The 18,782-nt window shown below is 41.6% G+C and overlaps 2 protein-coding genes across 3 annotated transcripts; both read left to right on the top strand.

The window, feature by feature from the left end:
* Positions 1-265: 265 nt before the first annotated feature.
* Positions 266-2,446, top strand: LOC117825373 (retinol-binding protein 2-like). The gene is made up of 4 exons (XM_034701184.1): positions 266-426; positions 1,523-1,701; positions 1,812-1,913; positions 2,295-2,446. The coding sequence occupies exons 1-4, from the start codon at positions 354-356 to the stop codon at positions 2,346-2,348; spliced, it is 408 nt and encodes a 135-aa protein (XP_034557075.1). The 5' UTR covers positions 266-353; the 3' UTR covers positions 2,349-2,446.
* Positions 2,447-4,627: 2,181 nt separating this feature from the next.
* On the top strand, positions 4,628-18,780 carry LOC117825919 (coatomer subunit beta'-like). 2 transcript variants are annotated; one of them, XM_034701911.1, is made up of 23 exons: positions 4,628-4,761; positions 5,421-5,558; positions 5,680-5,766; positions 6,540-6,666; positions 6,770-6,918; positions 7,293-7,439; positions 7,728-7,827; positions 7,968-8,110; positions 8,848-9,047; positions 9,400-9,510; positions 9,943-10,031; positions 10,810-10,916; positions 11,002-11,145; positions 11,270-11,400; positions 11,632-11,839; positions 12,172-12,282; positions 14,016-14,230; positions 14,339-14,431; positions 14,615-14,795; positions 16,021-16,092; positions 16,595-16,718; positions 16,815-17,722; positions 17,850-18,780. In XM_034701911.1, the coding sequence occupies exons 1-23, from the start codon at positions 4,759-4,761 to the stop codon at positions 17,937-17,939; spliced, it is 3,678 nt and encodes a 1,225-aa protein (XP_034557802.1). In that variant the 5' UTR covers positions 4,628-4,758; the 3' UTR covers positions 17,940-18,780. The 2 variants fall into 2 exon arrangements, with proteins under 2 accessions (XP_034557802.1, XP_034557801.1); XM_034701910.1 differs by having other exon boundaries at positions 16,595-17,722.
* The last annotated feature ends 2 nt before the right edge of the window (positions 18,781-18,782 follow it).

The following is an 18,782-nucleotide window of genomic DNA, read 5'->3' as shown; positions in this document are numbered from 1 at the left end:
TTAAGGGTGAAGGCGTGTGCACAATGCACAGTGTACTGTAAATCTGAACTTTATATCTCATGCACTGTCCTGAGGGAATTATCAGACGGACCCTGTCCTTTGGCACACACACAAGCCTTCTCTCTCTCTCTCTCTCTCCCTCCCGTCTCTCTCTCTCTCTCTCCCTCCCCCCCTTCTCTCTCTCTCTCTCTCTCTCTCTCTCTCTCTCTCTCTCTCTCTCTCTCTCACACACACACACACACACAGTGTACAGAGTGCATATAAAGGGGCTGAGCACTTGAACTATCTCTCTCACTGTAACAAACAAACCTTAAGGGGAACTCAAGCCTCCACTCACACACCAAGATAAAAAAATGCCTGCAGATTACAATGGACGCTGGGAGATGGTGAGCAACGACAACTTCGAGGAGGTCATGAAGGCTCTCGGTGAGTTCTCCTCTTACTACCTGGTGTCATGCATGAGCACATAGAGAGAAGGAGCACGGCTTGTAACTCTCAGCGAAAACAGGAGTCAATTAAGGGGTTGCATTTAGAGATGCAGCCAAGTAGGAAGGCAAGGTCTGAGAAGGAAATCTGGGATGAGTGTGGCAAAAAGAATGGGAGAGAATGAGAAGAAAGAGAGGAACGCTGTGGCACTGCTTCATTTCCTCATTGAGCTGCTGTCAGGCCAAGTTAACCTCCACTCTGTGAGCGTCTGTCGTCTGTTACCATGCCAGATAAATATTGATTAAGTCCTTTTTGCATTTTCATCCTGCTCATCCACGAGAGAGGAAGACGGATTCCATTCCTGGACCAGGCAGCAGGCCAGCTAGTCACTTAAAAAAGAAGGAGAAAAAGAAAAAGAGAGAAAGAGAGAGAGGGAGGGAAAGAGAGGGAGCCCAGTGCTGAGCTCTCCTCCTTTGGGCGCATCATTGATCAGGCCCCAGAAACACTTTCATTATTCACGACTCAATCTGAAATTCATAAAACAAGCCCGGCACACTCGGCTCACAGTAAATCCAGGAAATCCTGAATGCCTCCACCTCATTTCCATCGAGCGGAGAGGAAAATGACGTCCTTATGGAAATGGGTCAAAAATATTATTTAGATGGGTAAATATAGGGGGCTCATCTGTAAGAGTGATGGAAAGAAATTGAATTTTCACTTTAAGGCAAATGGGATATGAAAATCTAAACGGTCGGGGGTGGGTGGTTCTCTTTGGCAGAGGCCCGGCGCTGAACGGGGAGGAGAAACTCATTTAGGGCAATTCTGACTGGAAGCAAGGTCATTTTTAAAGGGTAAATGAGACTGTCAGAATCCCCAGTTGGAGAGGAATCATAATAAGTGTCCTGTGGTGTCATGTGTGTCTGTGGATGTGTGCTTTGGTATGTCTGCACACATAGGGATTCTCTCTGTAAAAGTCAAACTTGACACCAAACCAGGGCAGGAACTTTCTTTTTTGCAGCAGCAGTATAAAGCTCCTGCTAAATTGACTGACTCTAACGCCAACACCAACATGGCCCATGATTTCTTGTGCTTGCAGACATTGACTTTGCCACCAGAAAGATCGCAAACCACCTGCATCAGACCAAGGTTATCTCCCAGAACGGAGACAAGTTTGAGACGAAAACTCTGAGCACCTTCAGAAACTATGAGGTCAACTTCAACATAGGGGAGGAGTTTGAGGAGCAGACAAAGGCACTGGACAACCGAAAAGTCATGGTGGGTGTTTTGTTTTTTTCATTAAAATTAGTAACGAAAAATCCTCTCAGTGTCTGGATGGTCATCTTGATTATTAATAACCATATTGCTTTTCTTTCTGTTGATTTTAGACACTCGTCGTCTGGGAAGGAGACAAGCTGGTGTGTGTGCAGAAGGGGGAGAAAGCGAACCGCGGCTGGAAACAGTGGATCGAGGGAGACATGCTCCACCTGGTGAGAGAGAGTGTGACACACAGGCTGGGTCATGAGGCAAAGTCATTCACGTATGGGCATCTTTACCAGGAAATGAAATGTCCCTGTGTGATCTGAGCTGCTGCAGAAGCTTGCTTATTCAAACCTTTGGAAGTGGTTACGTGAAACAACATAATTAAACAACACAGAGATTAAAAGAACAAATACGTTCTCTCGTTGCTCACATGATGAAATCTGTACAAACCCCTGATTAGATCAGACAGATTTGCCTCAACAATAAAAATGATAATGAAGCTTAATCTAATCCTGTAGATGTAAGCTGTTTCCAATTATGTAACTCAATGAGACATCTGTTGCATCACGTTGGACTTGCAGTCTAAAGGTGTGTGTCTTCTCTTTCAGGAAATCACTGTGCTCGACAAAGTCTGCCATCAAGTATTTAAGAAGTCCCAGTAAGACTGGAACCAACATCACCTGCACAAAACTGTCTCTTGTGTACTGCTGTCTATTTATAACGTTTCTGTGAAGACCTGTAATAAAATGATTTAACACCACTGTGCTGTTTTGTTTTTCCTGTAACATGTGCACACTGAAAGAGAGTTTTTTCCCATATTGCGTGCACCTATTTTTAAACAGTTATTGCTCGCACAGCTAATTTACCTCTGTATAATAATCCATTAGTGTGGCATGATAACACATAATGCACGAAACAACATTTCCCTTCACTCTGAACCCTCATATCCTGAACTAAATGAAGAGTTCATTTGCAAAAACAGATAACTCTGTTTATATCAATTTTCAAAAAGCATATTTCTTTTTAATATAGATTTTTAATAAAGTTAAATTTTTAAGATACCTCTAATTAGTAGTCATTTTGACTCAGTCAAAGCCACCCAACTTCATTTGATATACCTAAAGCCAAAGCTAGTAGGCTAATAGAAAAAATATGTTTTTTGAAACGTTTCTGAAATTTTTTAAAAGTGATGTATCTGTTTTTGCTAATGAACTCTTCAAATGTAATTGGTAGAGATTTTTTTTTTGAGATTTCAAGAGGAAGTGTAAAGTGCATGAGTTAAAGGCATACATAAATGTAAATTTGAAAGCAATTTAATGTGCGGATTTGTCTAGACAATGAACTATTAACATCCTTATATATATATAACCTTAATTCATAACCTTTTATACAAAGCTAATTATAACAACTCTGCGCTTCTGTATATACTTTACTATTATTTATTTTTTTCATATTTTATTTTAATTAATTAATTAATTAATTAATTGTATTGTATTTTGATTTGATTCATTTTATTTATTTTACTTTACATTATTTTATTTTCTCTTTAGTTTTATTTTATTCGTATTTATATCTTATTTTATTCCTTCTTTCTTGTTACATTTTGAATTCTTACATACTGTGGATAAGAGCATACTGTGTAATAATATATACTGTATTTCTGATTCTGATTCTATTAATTAATGCTTGACATTATTTTGCAAAGAAAAACGGTCCACTGCAAAAAATGTCAAGCAAAAATCTATAAAGCCCAATCTTCAAAATTAACAATTTGATTAATTAACATGACACTGAAGTCCGTGTTAATTAAATCGTTTATTAACGGTCATTTACAGTTTGTGGGATCAGTAGGAATAAAATCTGAAAGTTAAACTCGGTGATACGTCCATGTTTAATCTGCGTTTCTTACAGTGTAGCAGGAGACTCAGCAGGTACAACATGTTCTGCAACTCTGCCGGATCTCGAGCTGCTCCCACAGGAAGCGCTGCAGGATCCACGTCGCCAAAAGAAACCGCGTCAAGTTAGACGGCGACAGAGAGAGTTTAACCGGAAATGACTGACTTTGAGTTTCAAAATAAGAGTTCAGAATTTTGGTTTTTGGAGGTCGATGTCCTTGAGTGTTATACTGTGTTTATGAAACAGTTCAATAAGCAGCAAACCGTGCTTGGAAGTAAAATAAAATCAGAATTATTTTTTCTCCACAACTTTGTTGCCTCCATGCTTAGCTTTGAACTACTACTTTGTATCATGGAAATTCATTTTTATGTTTGAACCGTTGAAGAAAGAGTCTGTTGTGTGATTCTAAATTATATTGTTAATGATTGTGTTGAGCTCATGTGGAGGAGTGAGTGAGGGACACACAAAATACTTGCAAACATGCTTTTATTGGCCTTCTCCAAATAAAATAAATGGACGCTTTGATAACAATAATTATAATACGGACAGTTATAATGAGCAAAAGTAGAATCAGGAATAAAGAAAGCTTTATTGCCAAGTAAGCTGGCACACACAAGGAATTTGACGCGGCTTAAAGACATGACAGTTAGGACAACAAATATAGAATCCTAAAAAATTAATCTAAAAATTCTAAATAAAAATACATCTGTACAATGCAAAGTATAGAAGTACTATTTAAATACGTAAATTAATTAAGTAAAACATTATGTAATGGACTAAATTACAATCTATTGCACTTGGGTATGTTCTCGTATGTACGTCGCTTTGGATAAAAGCGTCTGCTAAATGACATTGTGAAATGTGTTGTAGTTTTTGTCTTGCTAGTAGCGTTAGTAGAAGTGGTAGTTGTAGTATTAAAGTAAATAGTACAGCAGTGGTACTAAATGTGTTATTTTTACCCTTTGGGGGCCTTTTTGAGTGGGCCCTATTTAGTGTTGTAGTGTCACTTCTACTTTTATTGTGAACATTTACACCGGAAGTGCTTTGTAAATACTGCCACGCACTTCCTCACAAAACTTTCTCAACTGTGCTGCACGAGAGAAGCTCGACGAGGCCAACAGGGAGGCCGGTCTCTTTCCTAAACATCACTGCAGAAGGTCTTTCTGACGTTAAAACATGGTAGGCTGAACAAACAAACGGAATACTGAACATTAACTGTGTTTATACGTGTTTTGATGCGTCATATAGTGGCACGCACTGTGCTGTAACTTTCTGTAAACTTACACCTGAGTGTTGAAAGTTCAGTCAAAACATACCGCAGTCTAAATGTCGTGCGTGCAAACATATTGTGCACAACAACACAATTGAGCACATATGTTAAGATGTGTGGAATGTAAGCTTCCACTAAAGGAGACAAGTCATTCATAAACATGACACATTAATGACATTGTTCCTTTAAACACTTGTTAACCTGCATACCTTACTCTGAAAGTAGATTCATCAGAAGGCCAGAGCTGCTCACAGGCTTGATTTGAATTGAAAGTCATTCTGGAGCAGGCATGCATATGAAATGTGGAATGGGTAGTATCAACAGACACACCCCCTCCCGAACTTCCTCCAAAATAGTGAAAACTACAGAAAATAACCCGAGTTTGAAAAATGTTACTGTATCTGAATCAAAGTGATTGAAGCACTGATACTAATGTATCAAATGTGTCTTAAGAAGTGTTGGTATAATCTATCAGATAGAATCTGGTACTACTGAGGGATGTGATTGATGACCTGCTGATTCATATCTTTATGATGATGAGCTCTCTTTCTATTCATCTTTATTTCAGCCTCTGCGGCTGGACATCAAGCGGAAGCTCACAGCACGCTCAGACCGGGTGAAGAGTGTGGATCTGCACCCCACCGAGCCATGGATGGTGGTCAGTCTGTACAGCGGCACTGTGGTGGTCTGGAACCACGAGTCACAGGTAAATATTCCTCTAAAGACTCACTTATTTCCCCTTCAAAGGCAATCACTGAATATTTCTGGTAACCTTATGCAAGCTGAGTTTGTTTGATATGAATCTGGTTTGAATCCTGTGTTTTTAGACGATGGTGAAAACCTTTGAGCTGTGCGACCTCCCCGTCAGAGTGGCCAAGTTTGTCGCCAGGAAGCACTGGGTCATCACTGGAGCGGTAAGGACTCTCACTCTAATGGATCTCAGTCATAAGTCATGTCAGCTTTCTTTTCAGGACCTGAACTCTTTTTTAAGTTATGTTTTGGGGATTTTTTTTCCTTTTATTGGATAGGAAAGCTGGAGAGGGAGATAAAATGTTGGGAGTAGAGAAAGGGGGAAGACATGCAGAGAATGGTAGAGGCCAGGAGTTGAACCTGTGACACTTGCAACCACTGTGACAAGGACTGTAGCCTCTCTATGAGGCGCACGCTAAGACCGCTAGGCCAACAGCACCCCTGGACGTGATCTCTTTTGGAGTTTTTCTCCTTGTATCTAAAGTCAGTAAATAGACAAAGTGAGCATGTCATTAGGACTGGATTTAGGTTTGTTAAGAATAGAAATTAGGTTTGGGTGCAGCCTCTTAGTCTCACTATTGTAGCCGATACAGGGGTGTCATTAATCTGCATTCTTTATGTCCATTGGGGGGCAACTCCACTGCAAAAGAAGCCTGATAACATAAATGTACCATCTATCCTCTTCTTTTGTTACCTCAGTGAAGTGTTTCCATTTAGTTTAATGTCTTAATTGCTAGTTTTAAATTCACTTAGCAGCTCTTTCTTCTGACATGCTACAAATGATGGTGAGCTCAAACTCTCCCATAAAGTCGAGCTGCTGTTTTCCATGTTTCATTTCTACAAACATAAGAAATCTGAAAATCGGATGAGTGTGTGTGTGCTCACTCTTTGGAGGTGGTGAACTGAAGAACCTGTCGTTCTTTTTATCCGTCCCCAGGATGACATGCTGATCCGTGTGTTCAATTACAACACACTGGAGCGCGTCCACATGTTCGAGGCGCACTCCGACTACATCCGCTGTATAGCTGTGCACCCTACACAGCCTTACATCCTCACCAGCAGTGGTAGGGAAGAGCAAACACACTCTATTTACATGAAGGGTGGTATCTGAAATGTTCTATTCATTCTGATAAAAGCGTGTGTTGATGTGTGTGTGTGTTTTCTCAGATGACATGTTGATCAAGCTGTGGGACTGGGAGAGGAAGTGGTCGTGTAGTCAGGTCTTTGAGGGACATACTCACTACGTCATGGAGATCGTCATCAACCCCAAGGACAACAACCAGTTTGCCAGTGCTTCTCTGGATCGAACCATAAAGGTACACTCACACACACACACACACACACACATATATATATATATATATTATTTTTAAAAGCACACTAAAGATGGTTGCTTCAGGGTAACAGCATAATAAGGTGATGTTGTTCCAGTTTGAAAGAAGGTCAGTGTGAAAAACACTAATTACACTCAAAGGGTTTCATGGGAAATGTAGTCATTTTTGTCTTGCACTACAAATAACACTGCTGTGGTTGAAGCTTTGAATTATTTCAAGGCCTCATTTGCTAACATTACAAATTCAATTCACAAAACAAGGCTACAGTAGCATTGATAAAGCTTTTCAGAGTGTCCTTATTGTGTATTTTATGAATTCATAAACTTTTAAACTTTTCTACTTCCTGTCTGTTGCAGGTGTGGCAGCTGGGCTCCAAGACCCCCAACTTCACTCTGGAGGGCCACGAGAAGGGGGTGAACTGTATTGATTACTACAGCGGAGGAGATAAACCGTACCTCATATCAGGAGCCGACGACCGCCTGGTCAAGATCTGGGACTATCAGGTAACAAAGTGAAAATCATCTTTTTGATCAGCTCCAGAGCCTTTAATTGGTAACAACCTGATTATAAGGTATAGCATGCAAACCGCCAGTCTTACACAATACTCGTGACTTTTTCAAATAGATAAATATTGTGTCAGCAGGAGAAATACAACTTGATTCTTACAGCATGAGCATATTACCTCTATATGAATACTCTAAGTGTGACATTAATAAAACAAGCAGTTTAGACACTAATTATTTGACAGTGTTTTCAGAGGTGTCAAGTTATGGATCTCTTGTATCTTTCAGAACAAAACGTGTGTTCAGACTCTGGAGGGTCACGCTCAGAATGTGACCTGTGTCCGTTTCCACCCAGCGCTACCGATCATCCTCACAGGCTCTGAAGACGGTAGGTCGTGTATTTGATATAACACAATAAAACTGAAGACTAAAGCCACAGCAGCTTCTTGTTTAAATATAATAACACTAGTTTAATAATAATTCTAATTGTGCAACACTGTTAAATTTGATCTCTTTTTGTTTCCATAGGCACAGTCAGAGTGTGGCACTCCAACACCTACCGACTGGAGAACACACTGAACTATGGCATGGAGAGAGTGTGGTGTATCTGTGGCCAGCCAGGATCCAACAGTGTGGCTTTGGGCTATGATGAAGGCAGCATCATCATCAAGGTATGTGCTGTTGTGAGATTTATCCACCTAAGTCCATTCATCCATCCATCCATCCATCCATCTTCCTCCGCTTATCCCGGTCCGGGTCGCGGGGGGCAGCGGTCTCAGCAGGGAAGCCCAGACACTCCTCTCCCCGGCCACTTCCACCAGCTCTTCTGGGAGGATACCGAGGCGTTCCCAGGCCAGCTGAGAGATATATCTCGCCAGCGTGTCCTGGGCCTTCCCAGTGGCCTCCTCCCAGACAGACATGCCCGAACCACCTCATCTGGCTCCTCTCAATGCGGAGGAGCAGCGGCTCTACTTTGAGCCTCTCCCGGATGTCTGAGCTCCTGACCCTCTCTCTAAGGCTGAGACCAGACGCCCTGCAGAGAAAGCTCAATTTGGCCGCTTGTATTTGCGATCTTGTTCTTTCGGTCACTACCCACAGCTCGTGACCATAGGTGAGGGTTGGAACGTAGATTGACTGGTAAATCGAGAGCTTTGCCTTCTGGCTCAGCTCTCTCTTCACCACAACAGACCAGTACAGCATCTGCATCACTGCAGACGCTGCCCCCATCCGTCTGTCAGACTTGCGCTCCCTCTTCCCCTTCCTCGACCACCACAGTGCTGCTGATATTTAAGTTCTGCAATTTTCACATCATGTTTTAAGCACTGAGTTTTCTAACCTAGCTAAATTTTGTTCTCCCTTTTCCTTTCTTTCACCTCCCCTTCCTCTTTCCTCCTCCTCTCTCTCTCAGCTGGGTCGGGAGGAGCCAGCCATGTCCATGGACTCCAGCGGGAAGGTCATGTGGGCGCGCCACTCCGAGGTGCAGCAGGCCAACCTGAAGGCTATGGGAGACGCTGAGATCAGGGACGGGGAGAGGCTCTCGCTGGGTATCAAAGACATGGGCAGCTGTGAGATCTACCCTCAGACCATCGAACACAGCCCCAACGGGAGGTGAGAACATGTGCTGGAGGTGGAAACAGGAGTGATGTGAAAATCAAGACCTTACACATAAAGAACATTTTAAGCATCCTATAGCAAAGTATGGATAAAAAACAGCTGATATAGATGCTCCTGTTGAAAGTATATCAGTGATTTTATGAGGTATATTTCCTGTGTTCTACCTTTTAGAACGTTTCTAGTTGTTGAGATTAAATTAGGTCTAGCCAAAAGTTAAATTGCCAGGAGCAAAGATGGGTGATATCTTCTTCCATGTCTGCTGAGTCTTGTGCAGCTTAATAAGTCATTTTAAATTCAGTAGATGTTTTATTATTATTTACTCTTTGTCTTTGTATTTGTCTTTCAGATTTGTAGTGGTGTGTGGAGACGGGGAGTATATCATCTACACCGCCATGGCCCTCAGGAACAAGAGCTTCGGCTCGGCTCAAGAGTTTGTCTGGGCTCACGACTCCTCACAGTACGTGCTCAGACTTTTAAAAGAGTCTTTGGAACCTTACTCATTCACTTATGGAGAATTGAGTGTGTGGATTGGTGCCACCTTAATATGTGTATGCTAAACATGACTCCACAGTCAGAAGAAGATCAGATCAGCTTTGCACAATATATGCCTGTGTTCTCCTAGTGTTCTACTTTTGATTTGTTTTTGCTAATACATTTCCTCTGTGGGACAGTAGAGTTTAAGATTAAGTTATATCAAGCCTAATTTTAGTTTTTATCATAATTCATATTTATAAGCTACCTTTCAATCAAGAAGCATATACTGTATGTTAGCTTCCATTTCAAACGTTCCTCAGCTAGTTACAGCTGTAAACTGTATATAAGAGGAATAAACTTAAACCTTGACTTCATGCACTTACATCATAAGTAACTGTCTCCATGATCTTCACAGGTACAGCACCAGGGAAGGCAACAACATGGTGAAAATATTCAAGAACTTCAAAGAGAAGAAGGCTTTTAAACCTGACTTTGGAGCTGAGAGTGAGATTAATTTCTTGTTTTGTGATTGGGCACGCTGTATTCTTTTCATGTCATGTCGTAACTCTGCACATTGCACGCTCAATATTTGCACATTGCTGCACAAACTGCACCGCTCTTTTCTTTTAAACATAAATTATTTTCAGTATTTTTTAAATATCTTTCCACGTTTTTTTTATTTCAAGTAATACTAGTTTGTGTTTTTCTCTCCTTTTGCAATGCTTCTTATTATTTCTTATATTGTTCTTTTTATGCGCAAATTAATAAAATGCCTCATCAAATCCCTTGATGTGAAAAACAAGTCAAGGAAAGGCAGCTTTATTTGTATAGCACTTTTCATACACAAGGGCAACTCAATGTGCTTTACATTGAATCATTAAAAGCATTGGAAACATTCAGACAAGCATAAAAGAGCACAATTAAAATCACAAATATAATAAAACATACAAAAGAAAAGGACAATTAGAAATATATGAAATAATACATTTAAAATTTGCATTTAAAGCGAGTTAAAATGAGCTAAGATAGGAAGGCAGTGGCAAATAAAAAGGTCTTAGTCTTTGATTTAAAAGAGGTGAGAGTTGCAGGGGACCTACAGCTTTCAGGGAGTTTGTTTCAGATATGTGGTGCATAATGACTAATCGCTGCTTCACCATGTGAAAACGTCCATTCTGCATCATACCTTCCACTGGTTTAACATATCAGACATGTGTTTGTGTGCATGCAGTATGTAAATGTGTGCATGTCTTTGTGTAATGTCTCTGATCTTGCTGCCACACAGATATCTTTGGCGGATTCCTGCTGGGAGTGAGGTCAAACAGCGGCCTGGCCTTCTACGACTGGGAAAGTTCTGAACTAGTCCGACGCATCGAGATCCAACCTAAACACGTTAGTCATATATATATATAGCTCTTACATCTCGAGCAGTTTGATGTAGCCTTTTTTTAAATACACACCCTCTCCTTGTCTTTAGATCTTCTGGTCTGACTCAGGGGAGCTTTGTTGTATCGCTACAAGCGAGTCTTTCTTCGTGTTGCGCTACCTCCCTGAGAAAGTGGCAGCAGCACAGGAGTCCAAGGAACAGATCACAGAGGACGGGATAGAGGACGCCTTTGAGGTAAGAAGCCTGGGGTGGTTTATTTCCTAACAGAAAAACATATTAAAGAAATCAGAAGAAAATGTATTAATTCAGCTTTCAATTCAAACACTTATCCGTCTTTCTCGTCCCTTGCTGCTCACAGGTGCAAGGCGAGGTCTCAGAGGTGGTGAAAACAGGAGTGTGGGTGGGAGACTGCTTCATCTTCACTAGCTCTCTTAACAGACTTAACTACTATGTTGGGGGAGAGATCATCACCATAGCTCACCTTGACAGGTACAATACTTCTATACGTCTAAATACACAAAGATGTAACAGTAAATCTGTTTTGGCTTATTCATAAAGAATGGCAGCAGATCAAAACTAATGTGTATGCCATCATCAGCATTACAGCGTGTCTTTTGCATGCTTGGTGGCAGTAGATCTACTCTGCACCTCTTGCTATTTATTTTTTTTAATTGGAGATTCTCATGGAAGTGCCTCACAGTTGTTCTTTCTCACGCGTAGGACAATGTATCTGCTCGGCTACATCCCTAAAGACGATCGTCTCTACCTTGGAGACAAGGAGCTGAACGTCATCAGCTACTCCCTGCTGCTTTCAGTGCTGGAATACCAGACGGCTGTCATGAGGAGGGACTTCAACACAGCCGATAAGGTTCTACCCACAATCCCCAAGGAGCAGAGGATCAGGGTTGCTCACTTTTTGGAGAAACAAGTATGTTTGTTTTGCAACTTTTCTGCAGCTCTGTGCTTTTCTGTCTGCATGAACTGACTGAATTCTGGATTTGGGTGGATGCATAATTTACCAAACATCAGGCAGCCAGATGGAGAAAAACCTCTGGGCGAAATTCTTTTTAGAATTGTATGCATCATGAGATTGGTTTTGCTTCTCACGCAGTCTCTTTTACCATGTCCCTTTTATAATAAGATTCTTTCATATGTCACGTCTTCCACTGTTGGACACTTTTCCTACAGATGCAGATGAAAAGGTAGCATACAGAAGAAAAGTTTTTTGAACTCCTTGTTGTGTTTCCTTGTGTTGTGCAGGGCTTCAAACAGCAGGCACTGGCTGTCTCCACCGACCCAGAACACAAGTTTGAGCTGGCGCTGCAGCTGGGAGAGGTCAAGATAGCCTACCAGCTGGCCTTGGAGGCAGAGGTCAGAACACACGCAGATACACACAACAACAAGACGAAAGCTATCCCCCAAATACCCACTACATACCAACTTTCTGTGTATCCACTACACTTATCGTCATCATGCTTCAAAGCTTCTGCAGTCTGGATGCGAAACTGTTATCCTCAACATGCTCAGATGTGCTAATTAGCAGCAAAGACACAGATTCTTGGTCATAAATCAAACATTGAGAGTTTGATCTTGTCATGGTGCAAGATAAATGCTTAAGAGCATTAGTGTAGTGATTATTCAATCTGAAGACTGTATCAGATTTCTTGGCAATCGATTCGAAGCAATCCGATACTTCACTCAAAATCACAAATGCCAGTCTCATGAGACCCAAAACACACCGAGCCATTAGCAAAAAGGTAAACAGTCTAACATGTTTGAAGACAGTCCAGAAACTGAAGTCACTTTTATGTTTGTTCTGTTGTGTTTGAGCCAGTGTTTACTACGTTGTTTGTTTTGTTCCCAGTGAGCACGAACTGAGATTTAGGGGATGAAATCGGTTTAAAAATGTGGAATCAGGTTAAAACATCTAAGACTTAATTTAAGCCAATTTCAACCAAAACGGCTAGAATATAATAATGACATCAAAATGTCAGAAAGCTTTTTTTGTCTTAAGGTTCTTTAAAGGAGGACAGAGATTATTATTGAGACAGTACTTCTTCAAAGTCACTTTAAAGTGGCAGTTGAAATCCTGTTAATGCAACAATGTAATAATAACATTTTCATACAAAATTATAAATACGGCCCATTATGGGATGCTTGATATTAACAAGGAGGTTCAGGCATCGTAAAGAAAGTAGTTTCAAACATTCTCTATGGTAGAAGAGGGAAAAAAGGAGACTTTGAGTGAGCTGGTTATTAGGCTGAACAGTTCTGACTCCATCAGTAAAGAGACTCTGGACATACACTACCAGTCAAAAGTTTGGAAACACCTTCTCATTCAACATTTTTAATTATTTTAATTATTTGAAACACTGTAGATTAATACTGAAGACAGCAAAACTACGAAAGAACCTATATGGAATTATTGAATTAACAAAAAAGTGATTCTGTAAAGTAGCTCCCTTTTTCCTTCATGACAGCTTTGCACACTCCTAGCATTCTCTCAGTCTGCTTCATGAATGGTCTCCTGGAATGGTTTCTAATTAACATGAGCCTTGTCAAGAGTTCATTTGTAGAATGACTTGCCTTCTTAATGTGTTTGAGACCATCAGTTGTGTTGTTCAGAGGTAGGGTTAGTACACAATGGATAGCCCTATTTGACTACTGTTGTAATCCAGATTATGGAAGAACCAGATTATTTCATAGTTTTGATGTCTTCAGTATTAATCTACAATGTTGAAAACAATTCAAATAAATAAAAACCATTAAATGAGAAGGTGTGTCCAAACTTTTGACTGGTAGTGTATACCTAACGGTTAGAATTTAGGTAGTCTGCAACATCTAATCAAAAAAAGTCTGGTTCACTTCCCACAACACACAAAAAGCTAAAAACTAAAGGCAGTCTTTTGTATCTTGTTTTGCTTTGTATCATGAGGATATACTTGTCCATATTTTTTCTGGATTATGTCATTTTAACTATTAAAGTCTTCTATGTTGATTTAGAGTCCTGGCCTCCCAGACTGCTTCAGTGTATAGTTGAGGGTATCTTCCTGTGATAATCCTCTCTCCTGTCTCTCTGGCACCGTGACACGTTGGGGCTTCAGTCGGAGCAGAAATGGAAGCAGTTGGCAGAGCTGGCCACGACAAAGTGCCAGTTTAGCCTTGCCCAGGAGTGTCTGCACCAAGCTCAGGATTACGGGGGATTATTGCTGTTGGCCACCGCCTCGGGCAACGCCAACATGGTGGGAAAACTGGCTGAGGGGGCAGAGAAGGACGGGAAGACCAACGTGGCCTTCCTCACCTACTTCATGCAGGGAAGGTGAGAGAGAAAATTGACAAGGGGAACTAATACAAGTTTGATACCAAGCTCTGATTTAAGTGTGAAAGGGTTTGTTTGTCATCAGGTTTGTTTTTTCTTCCTGCATAGATTGGAAAAATGCCTCGAGCTGCTCATCAAAACAGACCGGCTGCCAGAAGCTGCATTTTTGGCACGAACATATCTGCCCAGCCATGTGACAAGGTGAGGTTGATTTTATTGCACAGCAAATGCTCAATGTTGTACTCCTGTGTTCTGGATTCAAAGTCTGACACAAACTCTGAAACAGAAGGATGTTATTTCAAGTTGTCAAGCTGCTTTAAGTATACGTGTTTATATTTACATTAAGCATCACTTCATTTGCTGTATACTCCTCCCCCCCTGCAGGGTGGTGAAGCTGTGGAAGGAGAGTCTGTCCAAGGTGAACCAGAAGGCAGCAGATGCTCTGGCTGACCCCATCCAGTACAGCAACCTGTTCCCAGGCCTCCAGCAAGCCCTGCTGGCTGAGCAGTACCTGAAGGAGACTCATGTCGGGGTCAGGCCTGCTGCAGAATACCCGCTCATCATGGTCAGTGGAAGTCAGAGGAACTGGACTCTACATCTGTTGTAACCCCAGAAGAGATTTAAGTGTTAAGGTGTATTTCCACCAAGAGTTCTGGGGTCTTTTAGCCCCCAGAACTACTTTACCCGTAACTTAAAGGTTCCTGTGCCCCCAGTGTTGTCTGCGTCTCGACTGCGGGCTGAAGTCCCGGGTAGATTGTGCAGATCAGGCCAGTGACGTATGCAGGAAAAAAATAACTAAATGCACTACACCACCAGACCAGTAGAGGGCAGTAAAACAAAGACGAATGCAATTCATCACAGATGACACCATAGAAGCAGACGGACAGGCAGGTATCATTATGAGCAACACAACAGTTAGCCTGTTAGCATGAAGAGACTCGGCTGGCGCTTGTTTTAGATGGTGCTATATTTCATCACAGATGGATTCACTGAATCAACACGTGAGAGGAGATAAGCGCGAGTAGCAAAGACGTTTCAACACGGCTTTAAAATCCTTTTAACTCAAAGGCCGTGGCAGAGATCTCTGTTTTGGTTTAAACAGCGACCCTGTTAACTGGAGACTCTCAGCCTGATGTGTCCCTCATAAACGTCTTTAGACGATCATTAAATATCTGATGAGGATATTTTGAAATCTTAATAAAAACTAAACTAGTTTGCATTCCCAGGAACTCCCTCTGTGTTTCAACAGCTGTGTAAGCTCCACAAACACTGACACGTTCAGCTGAATGTCTCAAGTTTACAGGGTCACTTTTAAAACCGTAACACTGGGAGAGACGCATTCACGGTGGGCTGAGAGAAGACTACTGTTACAAGCTGCTAAATCAAGAGAATCACAGCTTCTTCTTTTGAAAAGTATACACACACAACCGAAAAAGATAGAACAAATTAAAGAAAGAAATCAAGTGAATCACAGATGTGTGTGATGTTATTGTGGACGGCGGGCCAATGAAAAATGTTCAGTATTGCAGGCCCTGCCCCCCCTGAAAGCCCCAGGACCTTTGAAAAGTACTACCCACCTAGCAGGGGCTTTTTAGGGGGGAGATTATCTACCCCTGAACTAAATTTAGACCCTGGGTCCACCGGTCAAAACGCATATAGTTCTGGGGTGAACTCCCTAGTTCTGGGGTAAAGTTCCTTCGGTTGAAAAAAGCCTTTAGCTTCTATGCTGCGTATATTGTAAAATGTGTCAGTTTAAGATGTCATGTGTCCTCTCTCTCTGTATTCTCCAGCCGAATGAGGATCGTAATGTTCTGGAGGAATCTGCAAAATATGTGCCCAAAGGAGAGATCCCTGTACTAGAGGTGAGAACCAAACCTGTATCTGGTGTTGAAGGACGATGTCGCTCTGTTCACTGAAGTGCTGTGTAGTCATAAATGAAGGAACTTAGTTCTAAAAGGCTTACTCTGGAGGAATCTGGGCTTAACTTCTATAAGAATTTAGTAGTTATAACACATTTATGATAGGGAATAATTAAAAATGTAAAAAATGCAGCTTATATAAAACAAAGAATTAAACCAAGTAAAGAGTTAACTGTGAAATGTGTCACTCAGTGAGAATGTTTTTGCAGAAGATCATGCATAAAAGACTGTTATCAGCATACTTACTTCATCTCACACTAACCCCCTCCATGGCTGCAGTCTCAGGCAGTAATAATAACAGAATGAATCACTCTTGTGTCTGATGTTTTCTTTGGAGGTCATATTGAGGGATCAGTTTTCCTTTGAGTCTGTTTCATAACCGATTAAAAAAAACTTCTCAGGGGAGGTTTTAACAGAATTCGAATCCACTCTTCTCTCTCTACAGGACGCAGCGGCCAACGTGGATGAAAGCGTCATGGTCGCTCCAGTGACAGAGGAGATACCTGCAACAACAGCAGCAGTCACAGAGGTGATATCTGCAACAGTAGCAGCGGTGACAGAAGCTTCAGCTCCAGAAACAGCAGAGGTGACTTCTACTGAGACTGTGGTGGAAACAGAGGACGCTCCAGAAGAACCAGCAGAAGTGGAAGAACCAATAATTGATATTCCAGTAAAACAAGAGAGTGTTGATCTTGTTTTAGCAACAGAAGAATCCATCCCTGCAGCAGAGTCCTCTCTACCTGTCACTGTAACAGAGGAGCATATTGAAGCAAAACAAGCAGAATCTGTGTCCCCTGAAGAGGACACCATCGCTGCATTAGAGGAGGCGTCTGTCCCTGTAGAGGAAGACATACTGGAGTCCATCGCCCCCAAAGAGCCAGAGATGGTACAATCCAGTCTTGTGGATGTGGGATCATTAGTTGAGAAGGATGTTCAGGAAGTTTCTGCAGCAGCTGATGTCTGTGTTTCAGAAACATCTATCATTGAGACAACAACAGAAACCGTGTTAGCTACAGAAGAAACAGAAAATAAGACAGCGGCAACAACAGAAATCATTGCAACAGAGGACCTCCTGGTGAGCACTGGTCTCATAGAGGGTACAGACAGACTAGAAGCAGACAAGCCTGTGGATGAAGAGACGGAAATCAACACCACAGAAGAACCAACCCTCATAGATATAGCAGCAGAGGAGACTCCAGTAACAGAGGAACCTGTTTCAGAAACACAACCATCAGCTGTCGCTACAGATGAGCTCATCAGCTTTGACTTCACTGACAGTTCAGACCTGGATCCGCCCGTCCAGGTCCAAACGCTTCCAGATTTGTCTCTTGATCCACTACAGAACCTTCTCCAAGACACAATGCCAGTAATGATGCCAGTCTCAGCACAGGAACCAGAAAAGGAAGACGACACAGCACTCCTAGTCACGCTCAAGGAGCCTGTTGTTCCTCTGCAGGCTGAGCCAGAGGTTTTAACTCCAGCAGCAGCTCCTGCAGAGAAGAAGGAAGAGAAGGCGGGTCCTGAGGGAGCTGAGGAGCCGGCAGAGGACCTCGAGGACGAGATGGTCGATGATGTGAGCTGTGATTTTAATCTTAAAGCAGAAATAAATATCGGCTTCATTATGGAATCATATATACTGGGAGATTTAATGTGGCATTTATTGCTTTTTATTTACATCCCGCTTTTTTTTCTGCCTGCAGGCCCTGGATGATCTGGATCTGGACAATTTCGACCTGGAAGACATCGACACCACAGACGTCAACCTGGATGATGATTTCTTGAGTGAATAGGAAAAGAGAATCTTCCTCACGTCAATCTCCAGTTTTTTAAAAGACCAAAAAACCCAAAGAGTTGTTTACAAAGAAGTCGACAGACTAAATGACTGTTATTTCATGGTACTGTAGGACCAAGCTGTTTAAAATGTAAACCTCCAGCAAAGCAGGTTTGACCTCAGATAGAACCACAGCCTGAAAGAACCAGTCTGACCAATCCAAGCTGTCATTTGAAACCTTACTGGGAACATTAATTCAAGTTTGAAAGGGATTTATGCTAAAGGGAAAATAAAGAAGAGTAATGAAGGTGTGTTAGCGCGTGATTTGGGAGTGTTGAATCGTCGCCTGTGACTTCACGTGGAGTCTCAGGCAAGTTAAAGAAGGTGTTTAAGGGTATGTCTTAATTCCATGGGCTACATCCTTTACCCACTGAAAACTAAGACTCAGTCCCCCTCTGCATCTCATATCTCAACATAGTGTTATCATCCATTTTGAGGACTATCACAGTTCTTTTTCTCAAACATTCCTGCAGGATTAAAGAAGTATTTCTGATTTTGATCAAGTAAAAGGCTGCCTGTGTCCAGAAATGTTGAACAAGCCAAAGGTTTTTAAAAGATTCATCGAATCCCCAGTTTTGGTTACTTTCAGTATCTTTCACTGCGTTTCTGTTTAGATGTCTAATAGTTTGTTGCGTATTTACTCCACACAGCCAACATCAACACTGTTTCTGGATTATCAGGAACACTGAAAACTTCAGTTTGTTTCTGTTACAAGTGCCTCATGTGTTGTTTTCTAAAAGGATGGATGGTACTGTGTATCTCGACTTGATAAAGTAAATAAAATAAGCTGATATCCATGACT

This window comes from Notolabrus celidotus, chromosome 14 (assembly GCF_009762535.1).
Source record: "Notolabrus celidotus isolate fNotCel1 chromosome 14, fNotCel1.pri, whole genome shotgun sequence".
Lineage (NCBI taxonomy): Eukaryota > Metazoa > Chordata > Actinopteri > Labriformes > Labridae > Notolabrus > Notolabrus celidotus.
This window is presented reverse-complemented; position numbering and strand designations above follow the sequence as displayed.

Coding starts and splice junctions, on each gene's coding strand:
- LOC117825373 (XM_034701184.1), top strand. CDS start 354: ATGCCTGCAGATTACAATGGACGCTGGGAGATGGTGAGCAACGACAAC. Junction 1,702..1,811: donor TGGACAACCGAAAAGTCATG/GTGGGTGTTTTG, acceptor TGTTGATTTTAG/ACACTCGTCGTCTGGGAAGG. Junction 1,914..2,294: donor AGGGAGACATGCTCCACCTG/GTGAGAGAGAGT, acceptor CTTCTCTTTCAG/GAAATCACTGTGCTCGACAA.
- LOC117825919 (XM_034701910.1), top strand. Junction 5,767..6,539: donor ACTGGGTCATCACTGGAGCG/GTAAGGACTCTC, acceptor ATCCGTCCCCAG/GATGACATGCTGATCCGTGT. Junction 16,093..16,594: donor GAGAGATCCCTGTACTAGAG/GTGAGAACCAAA, acceptor CTCTCTCTACAG/GACGCAGCGGCCAACGTGGA.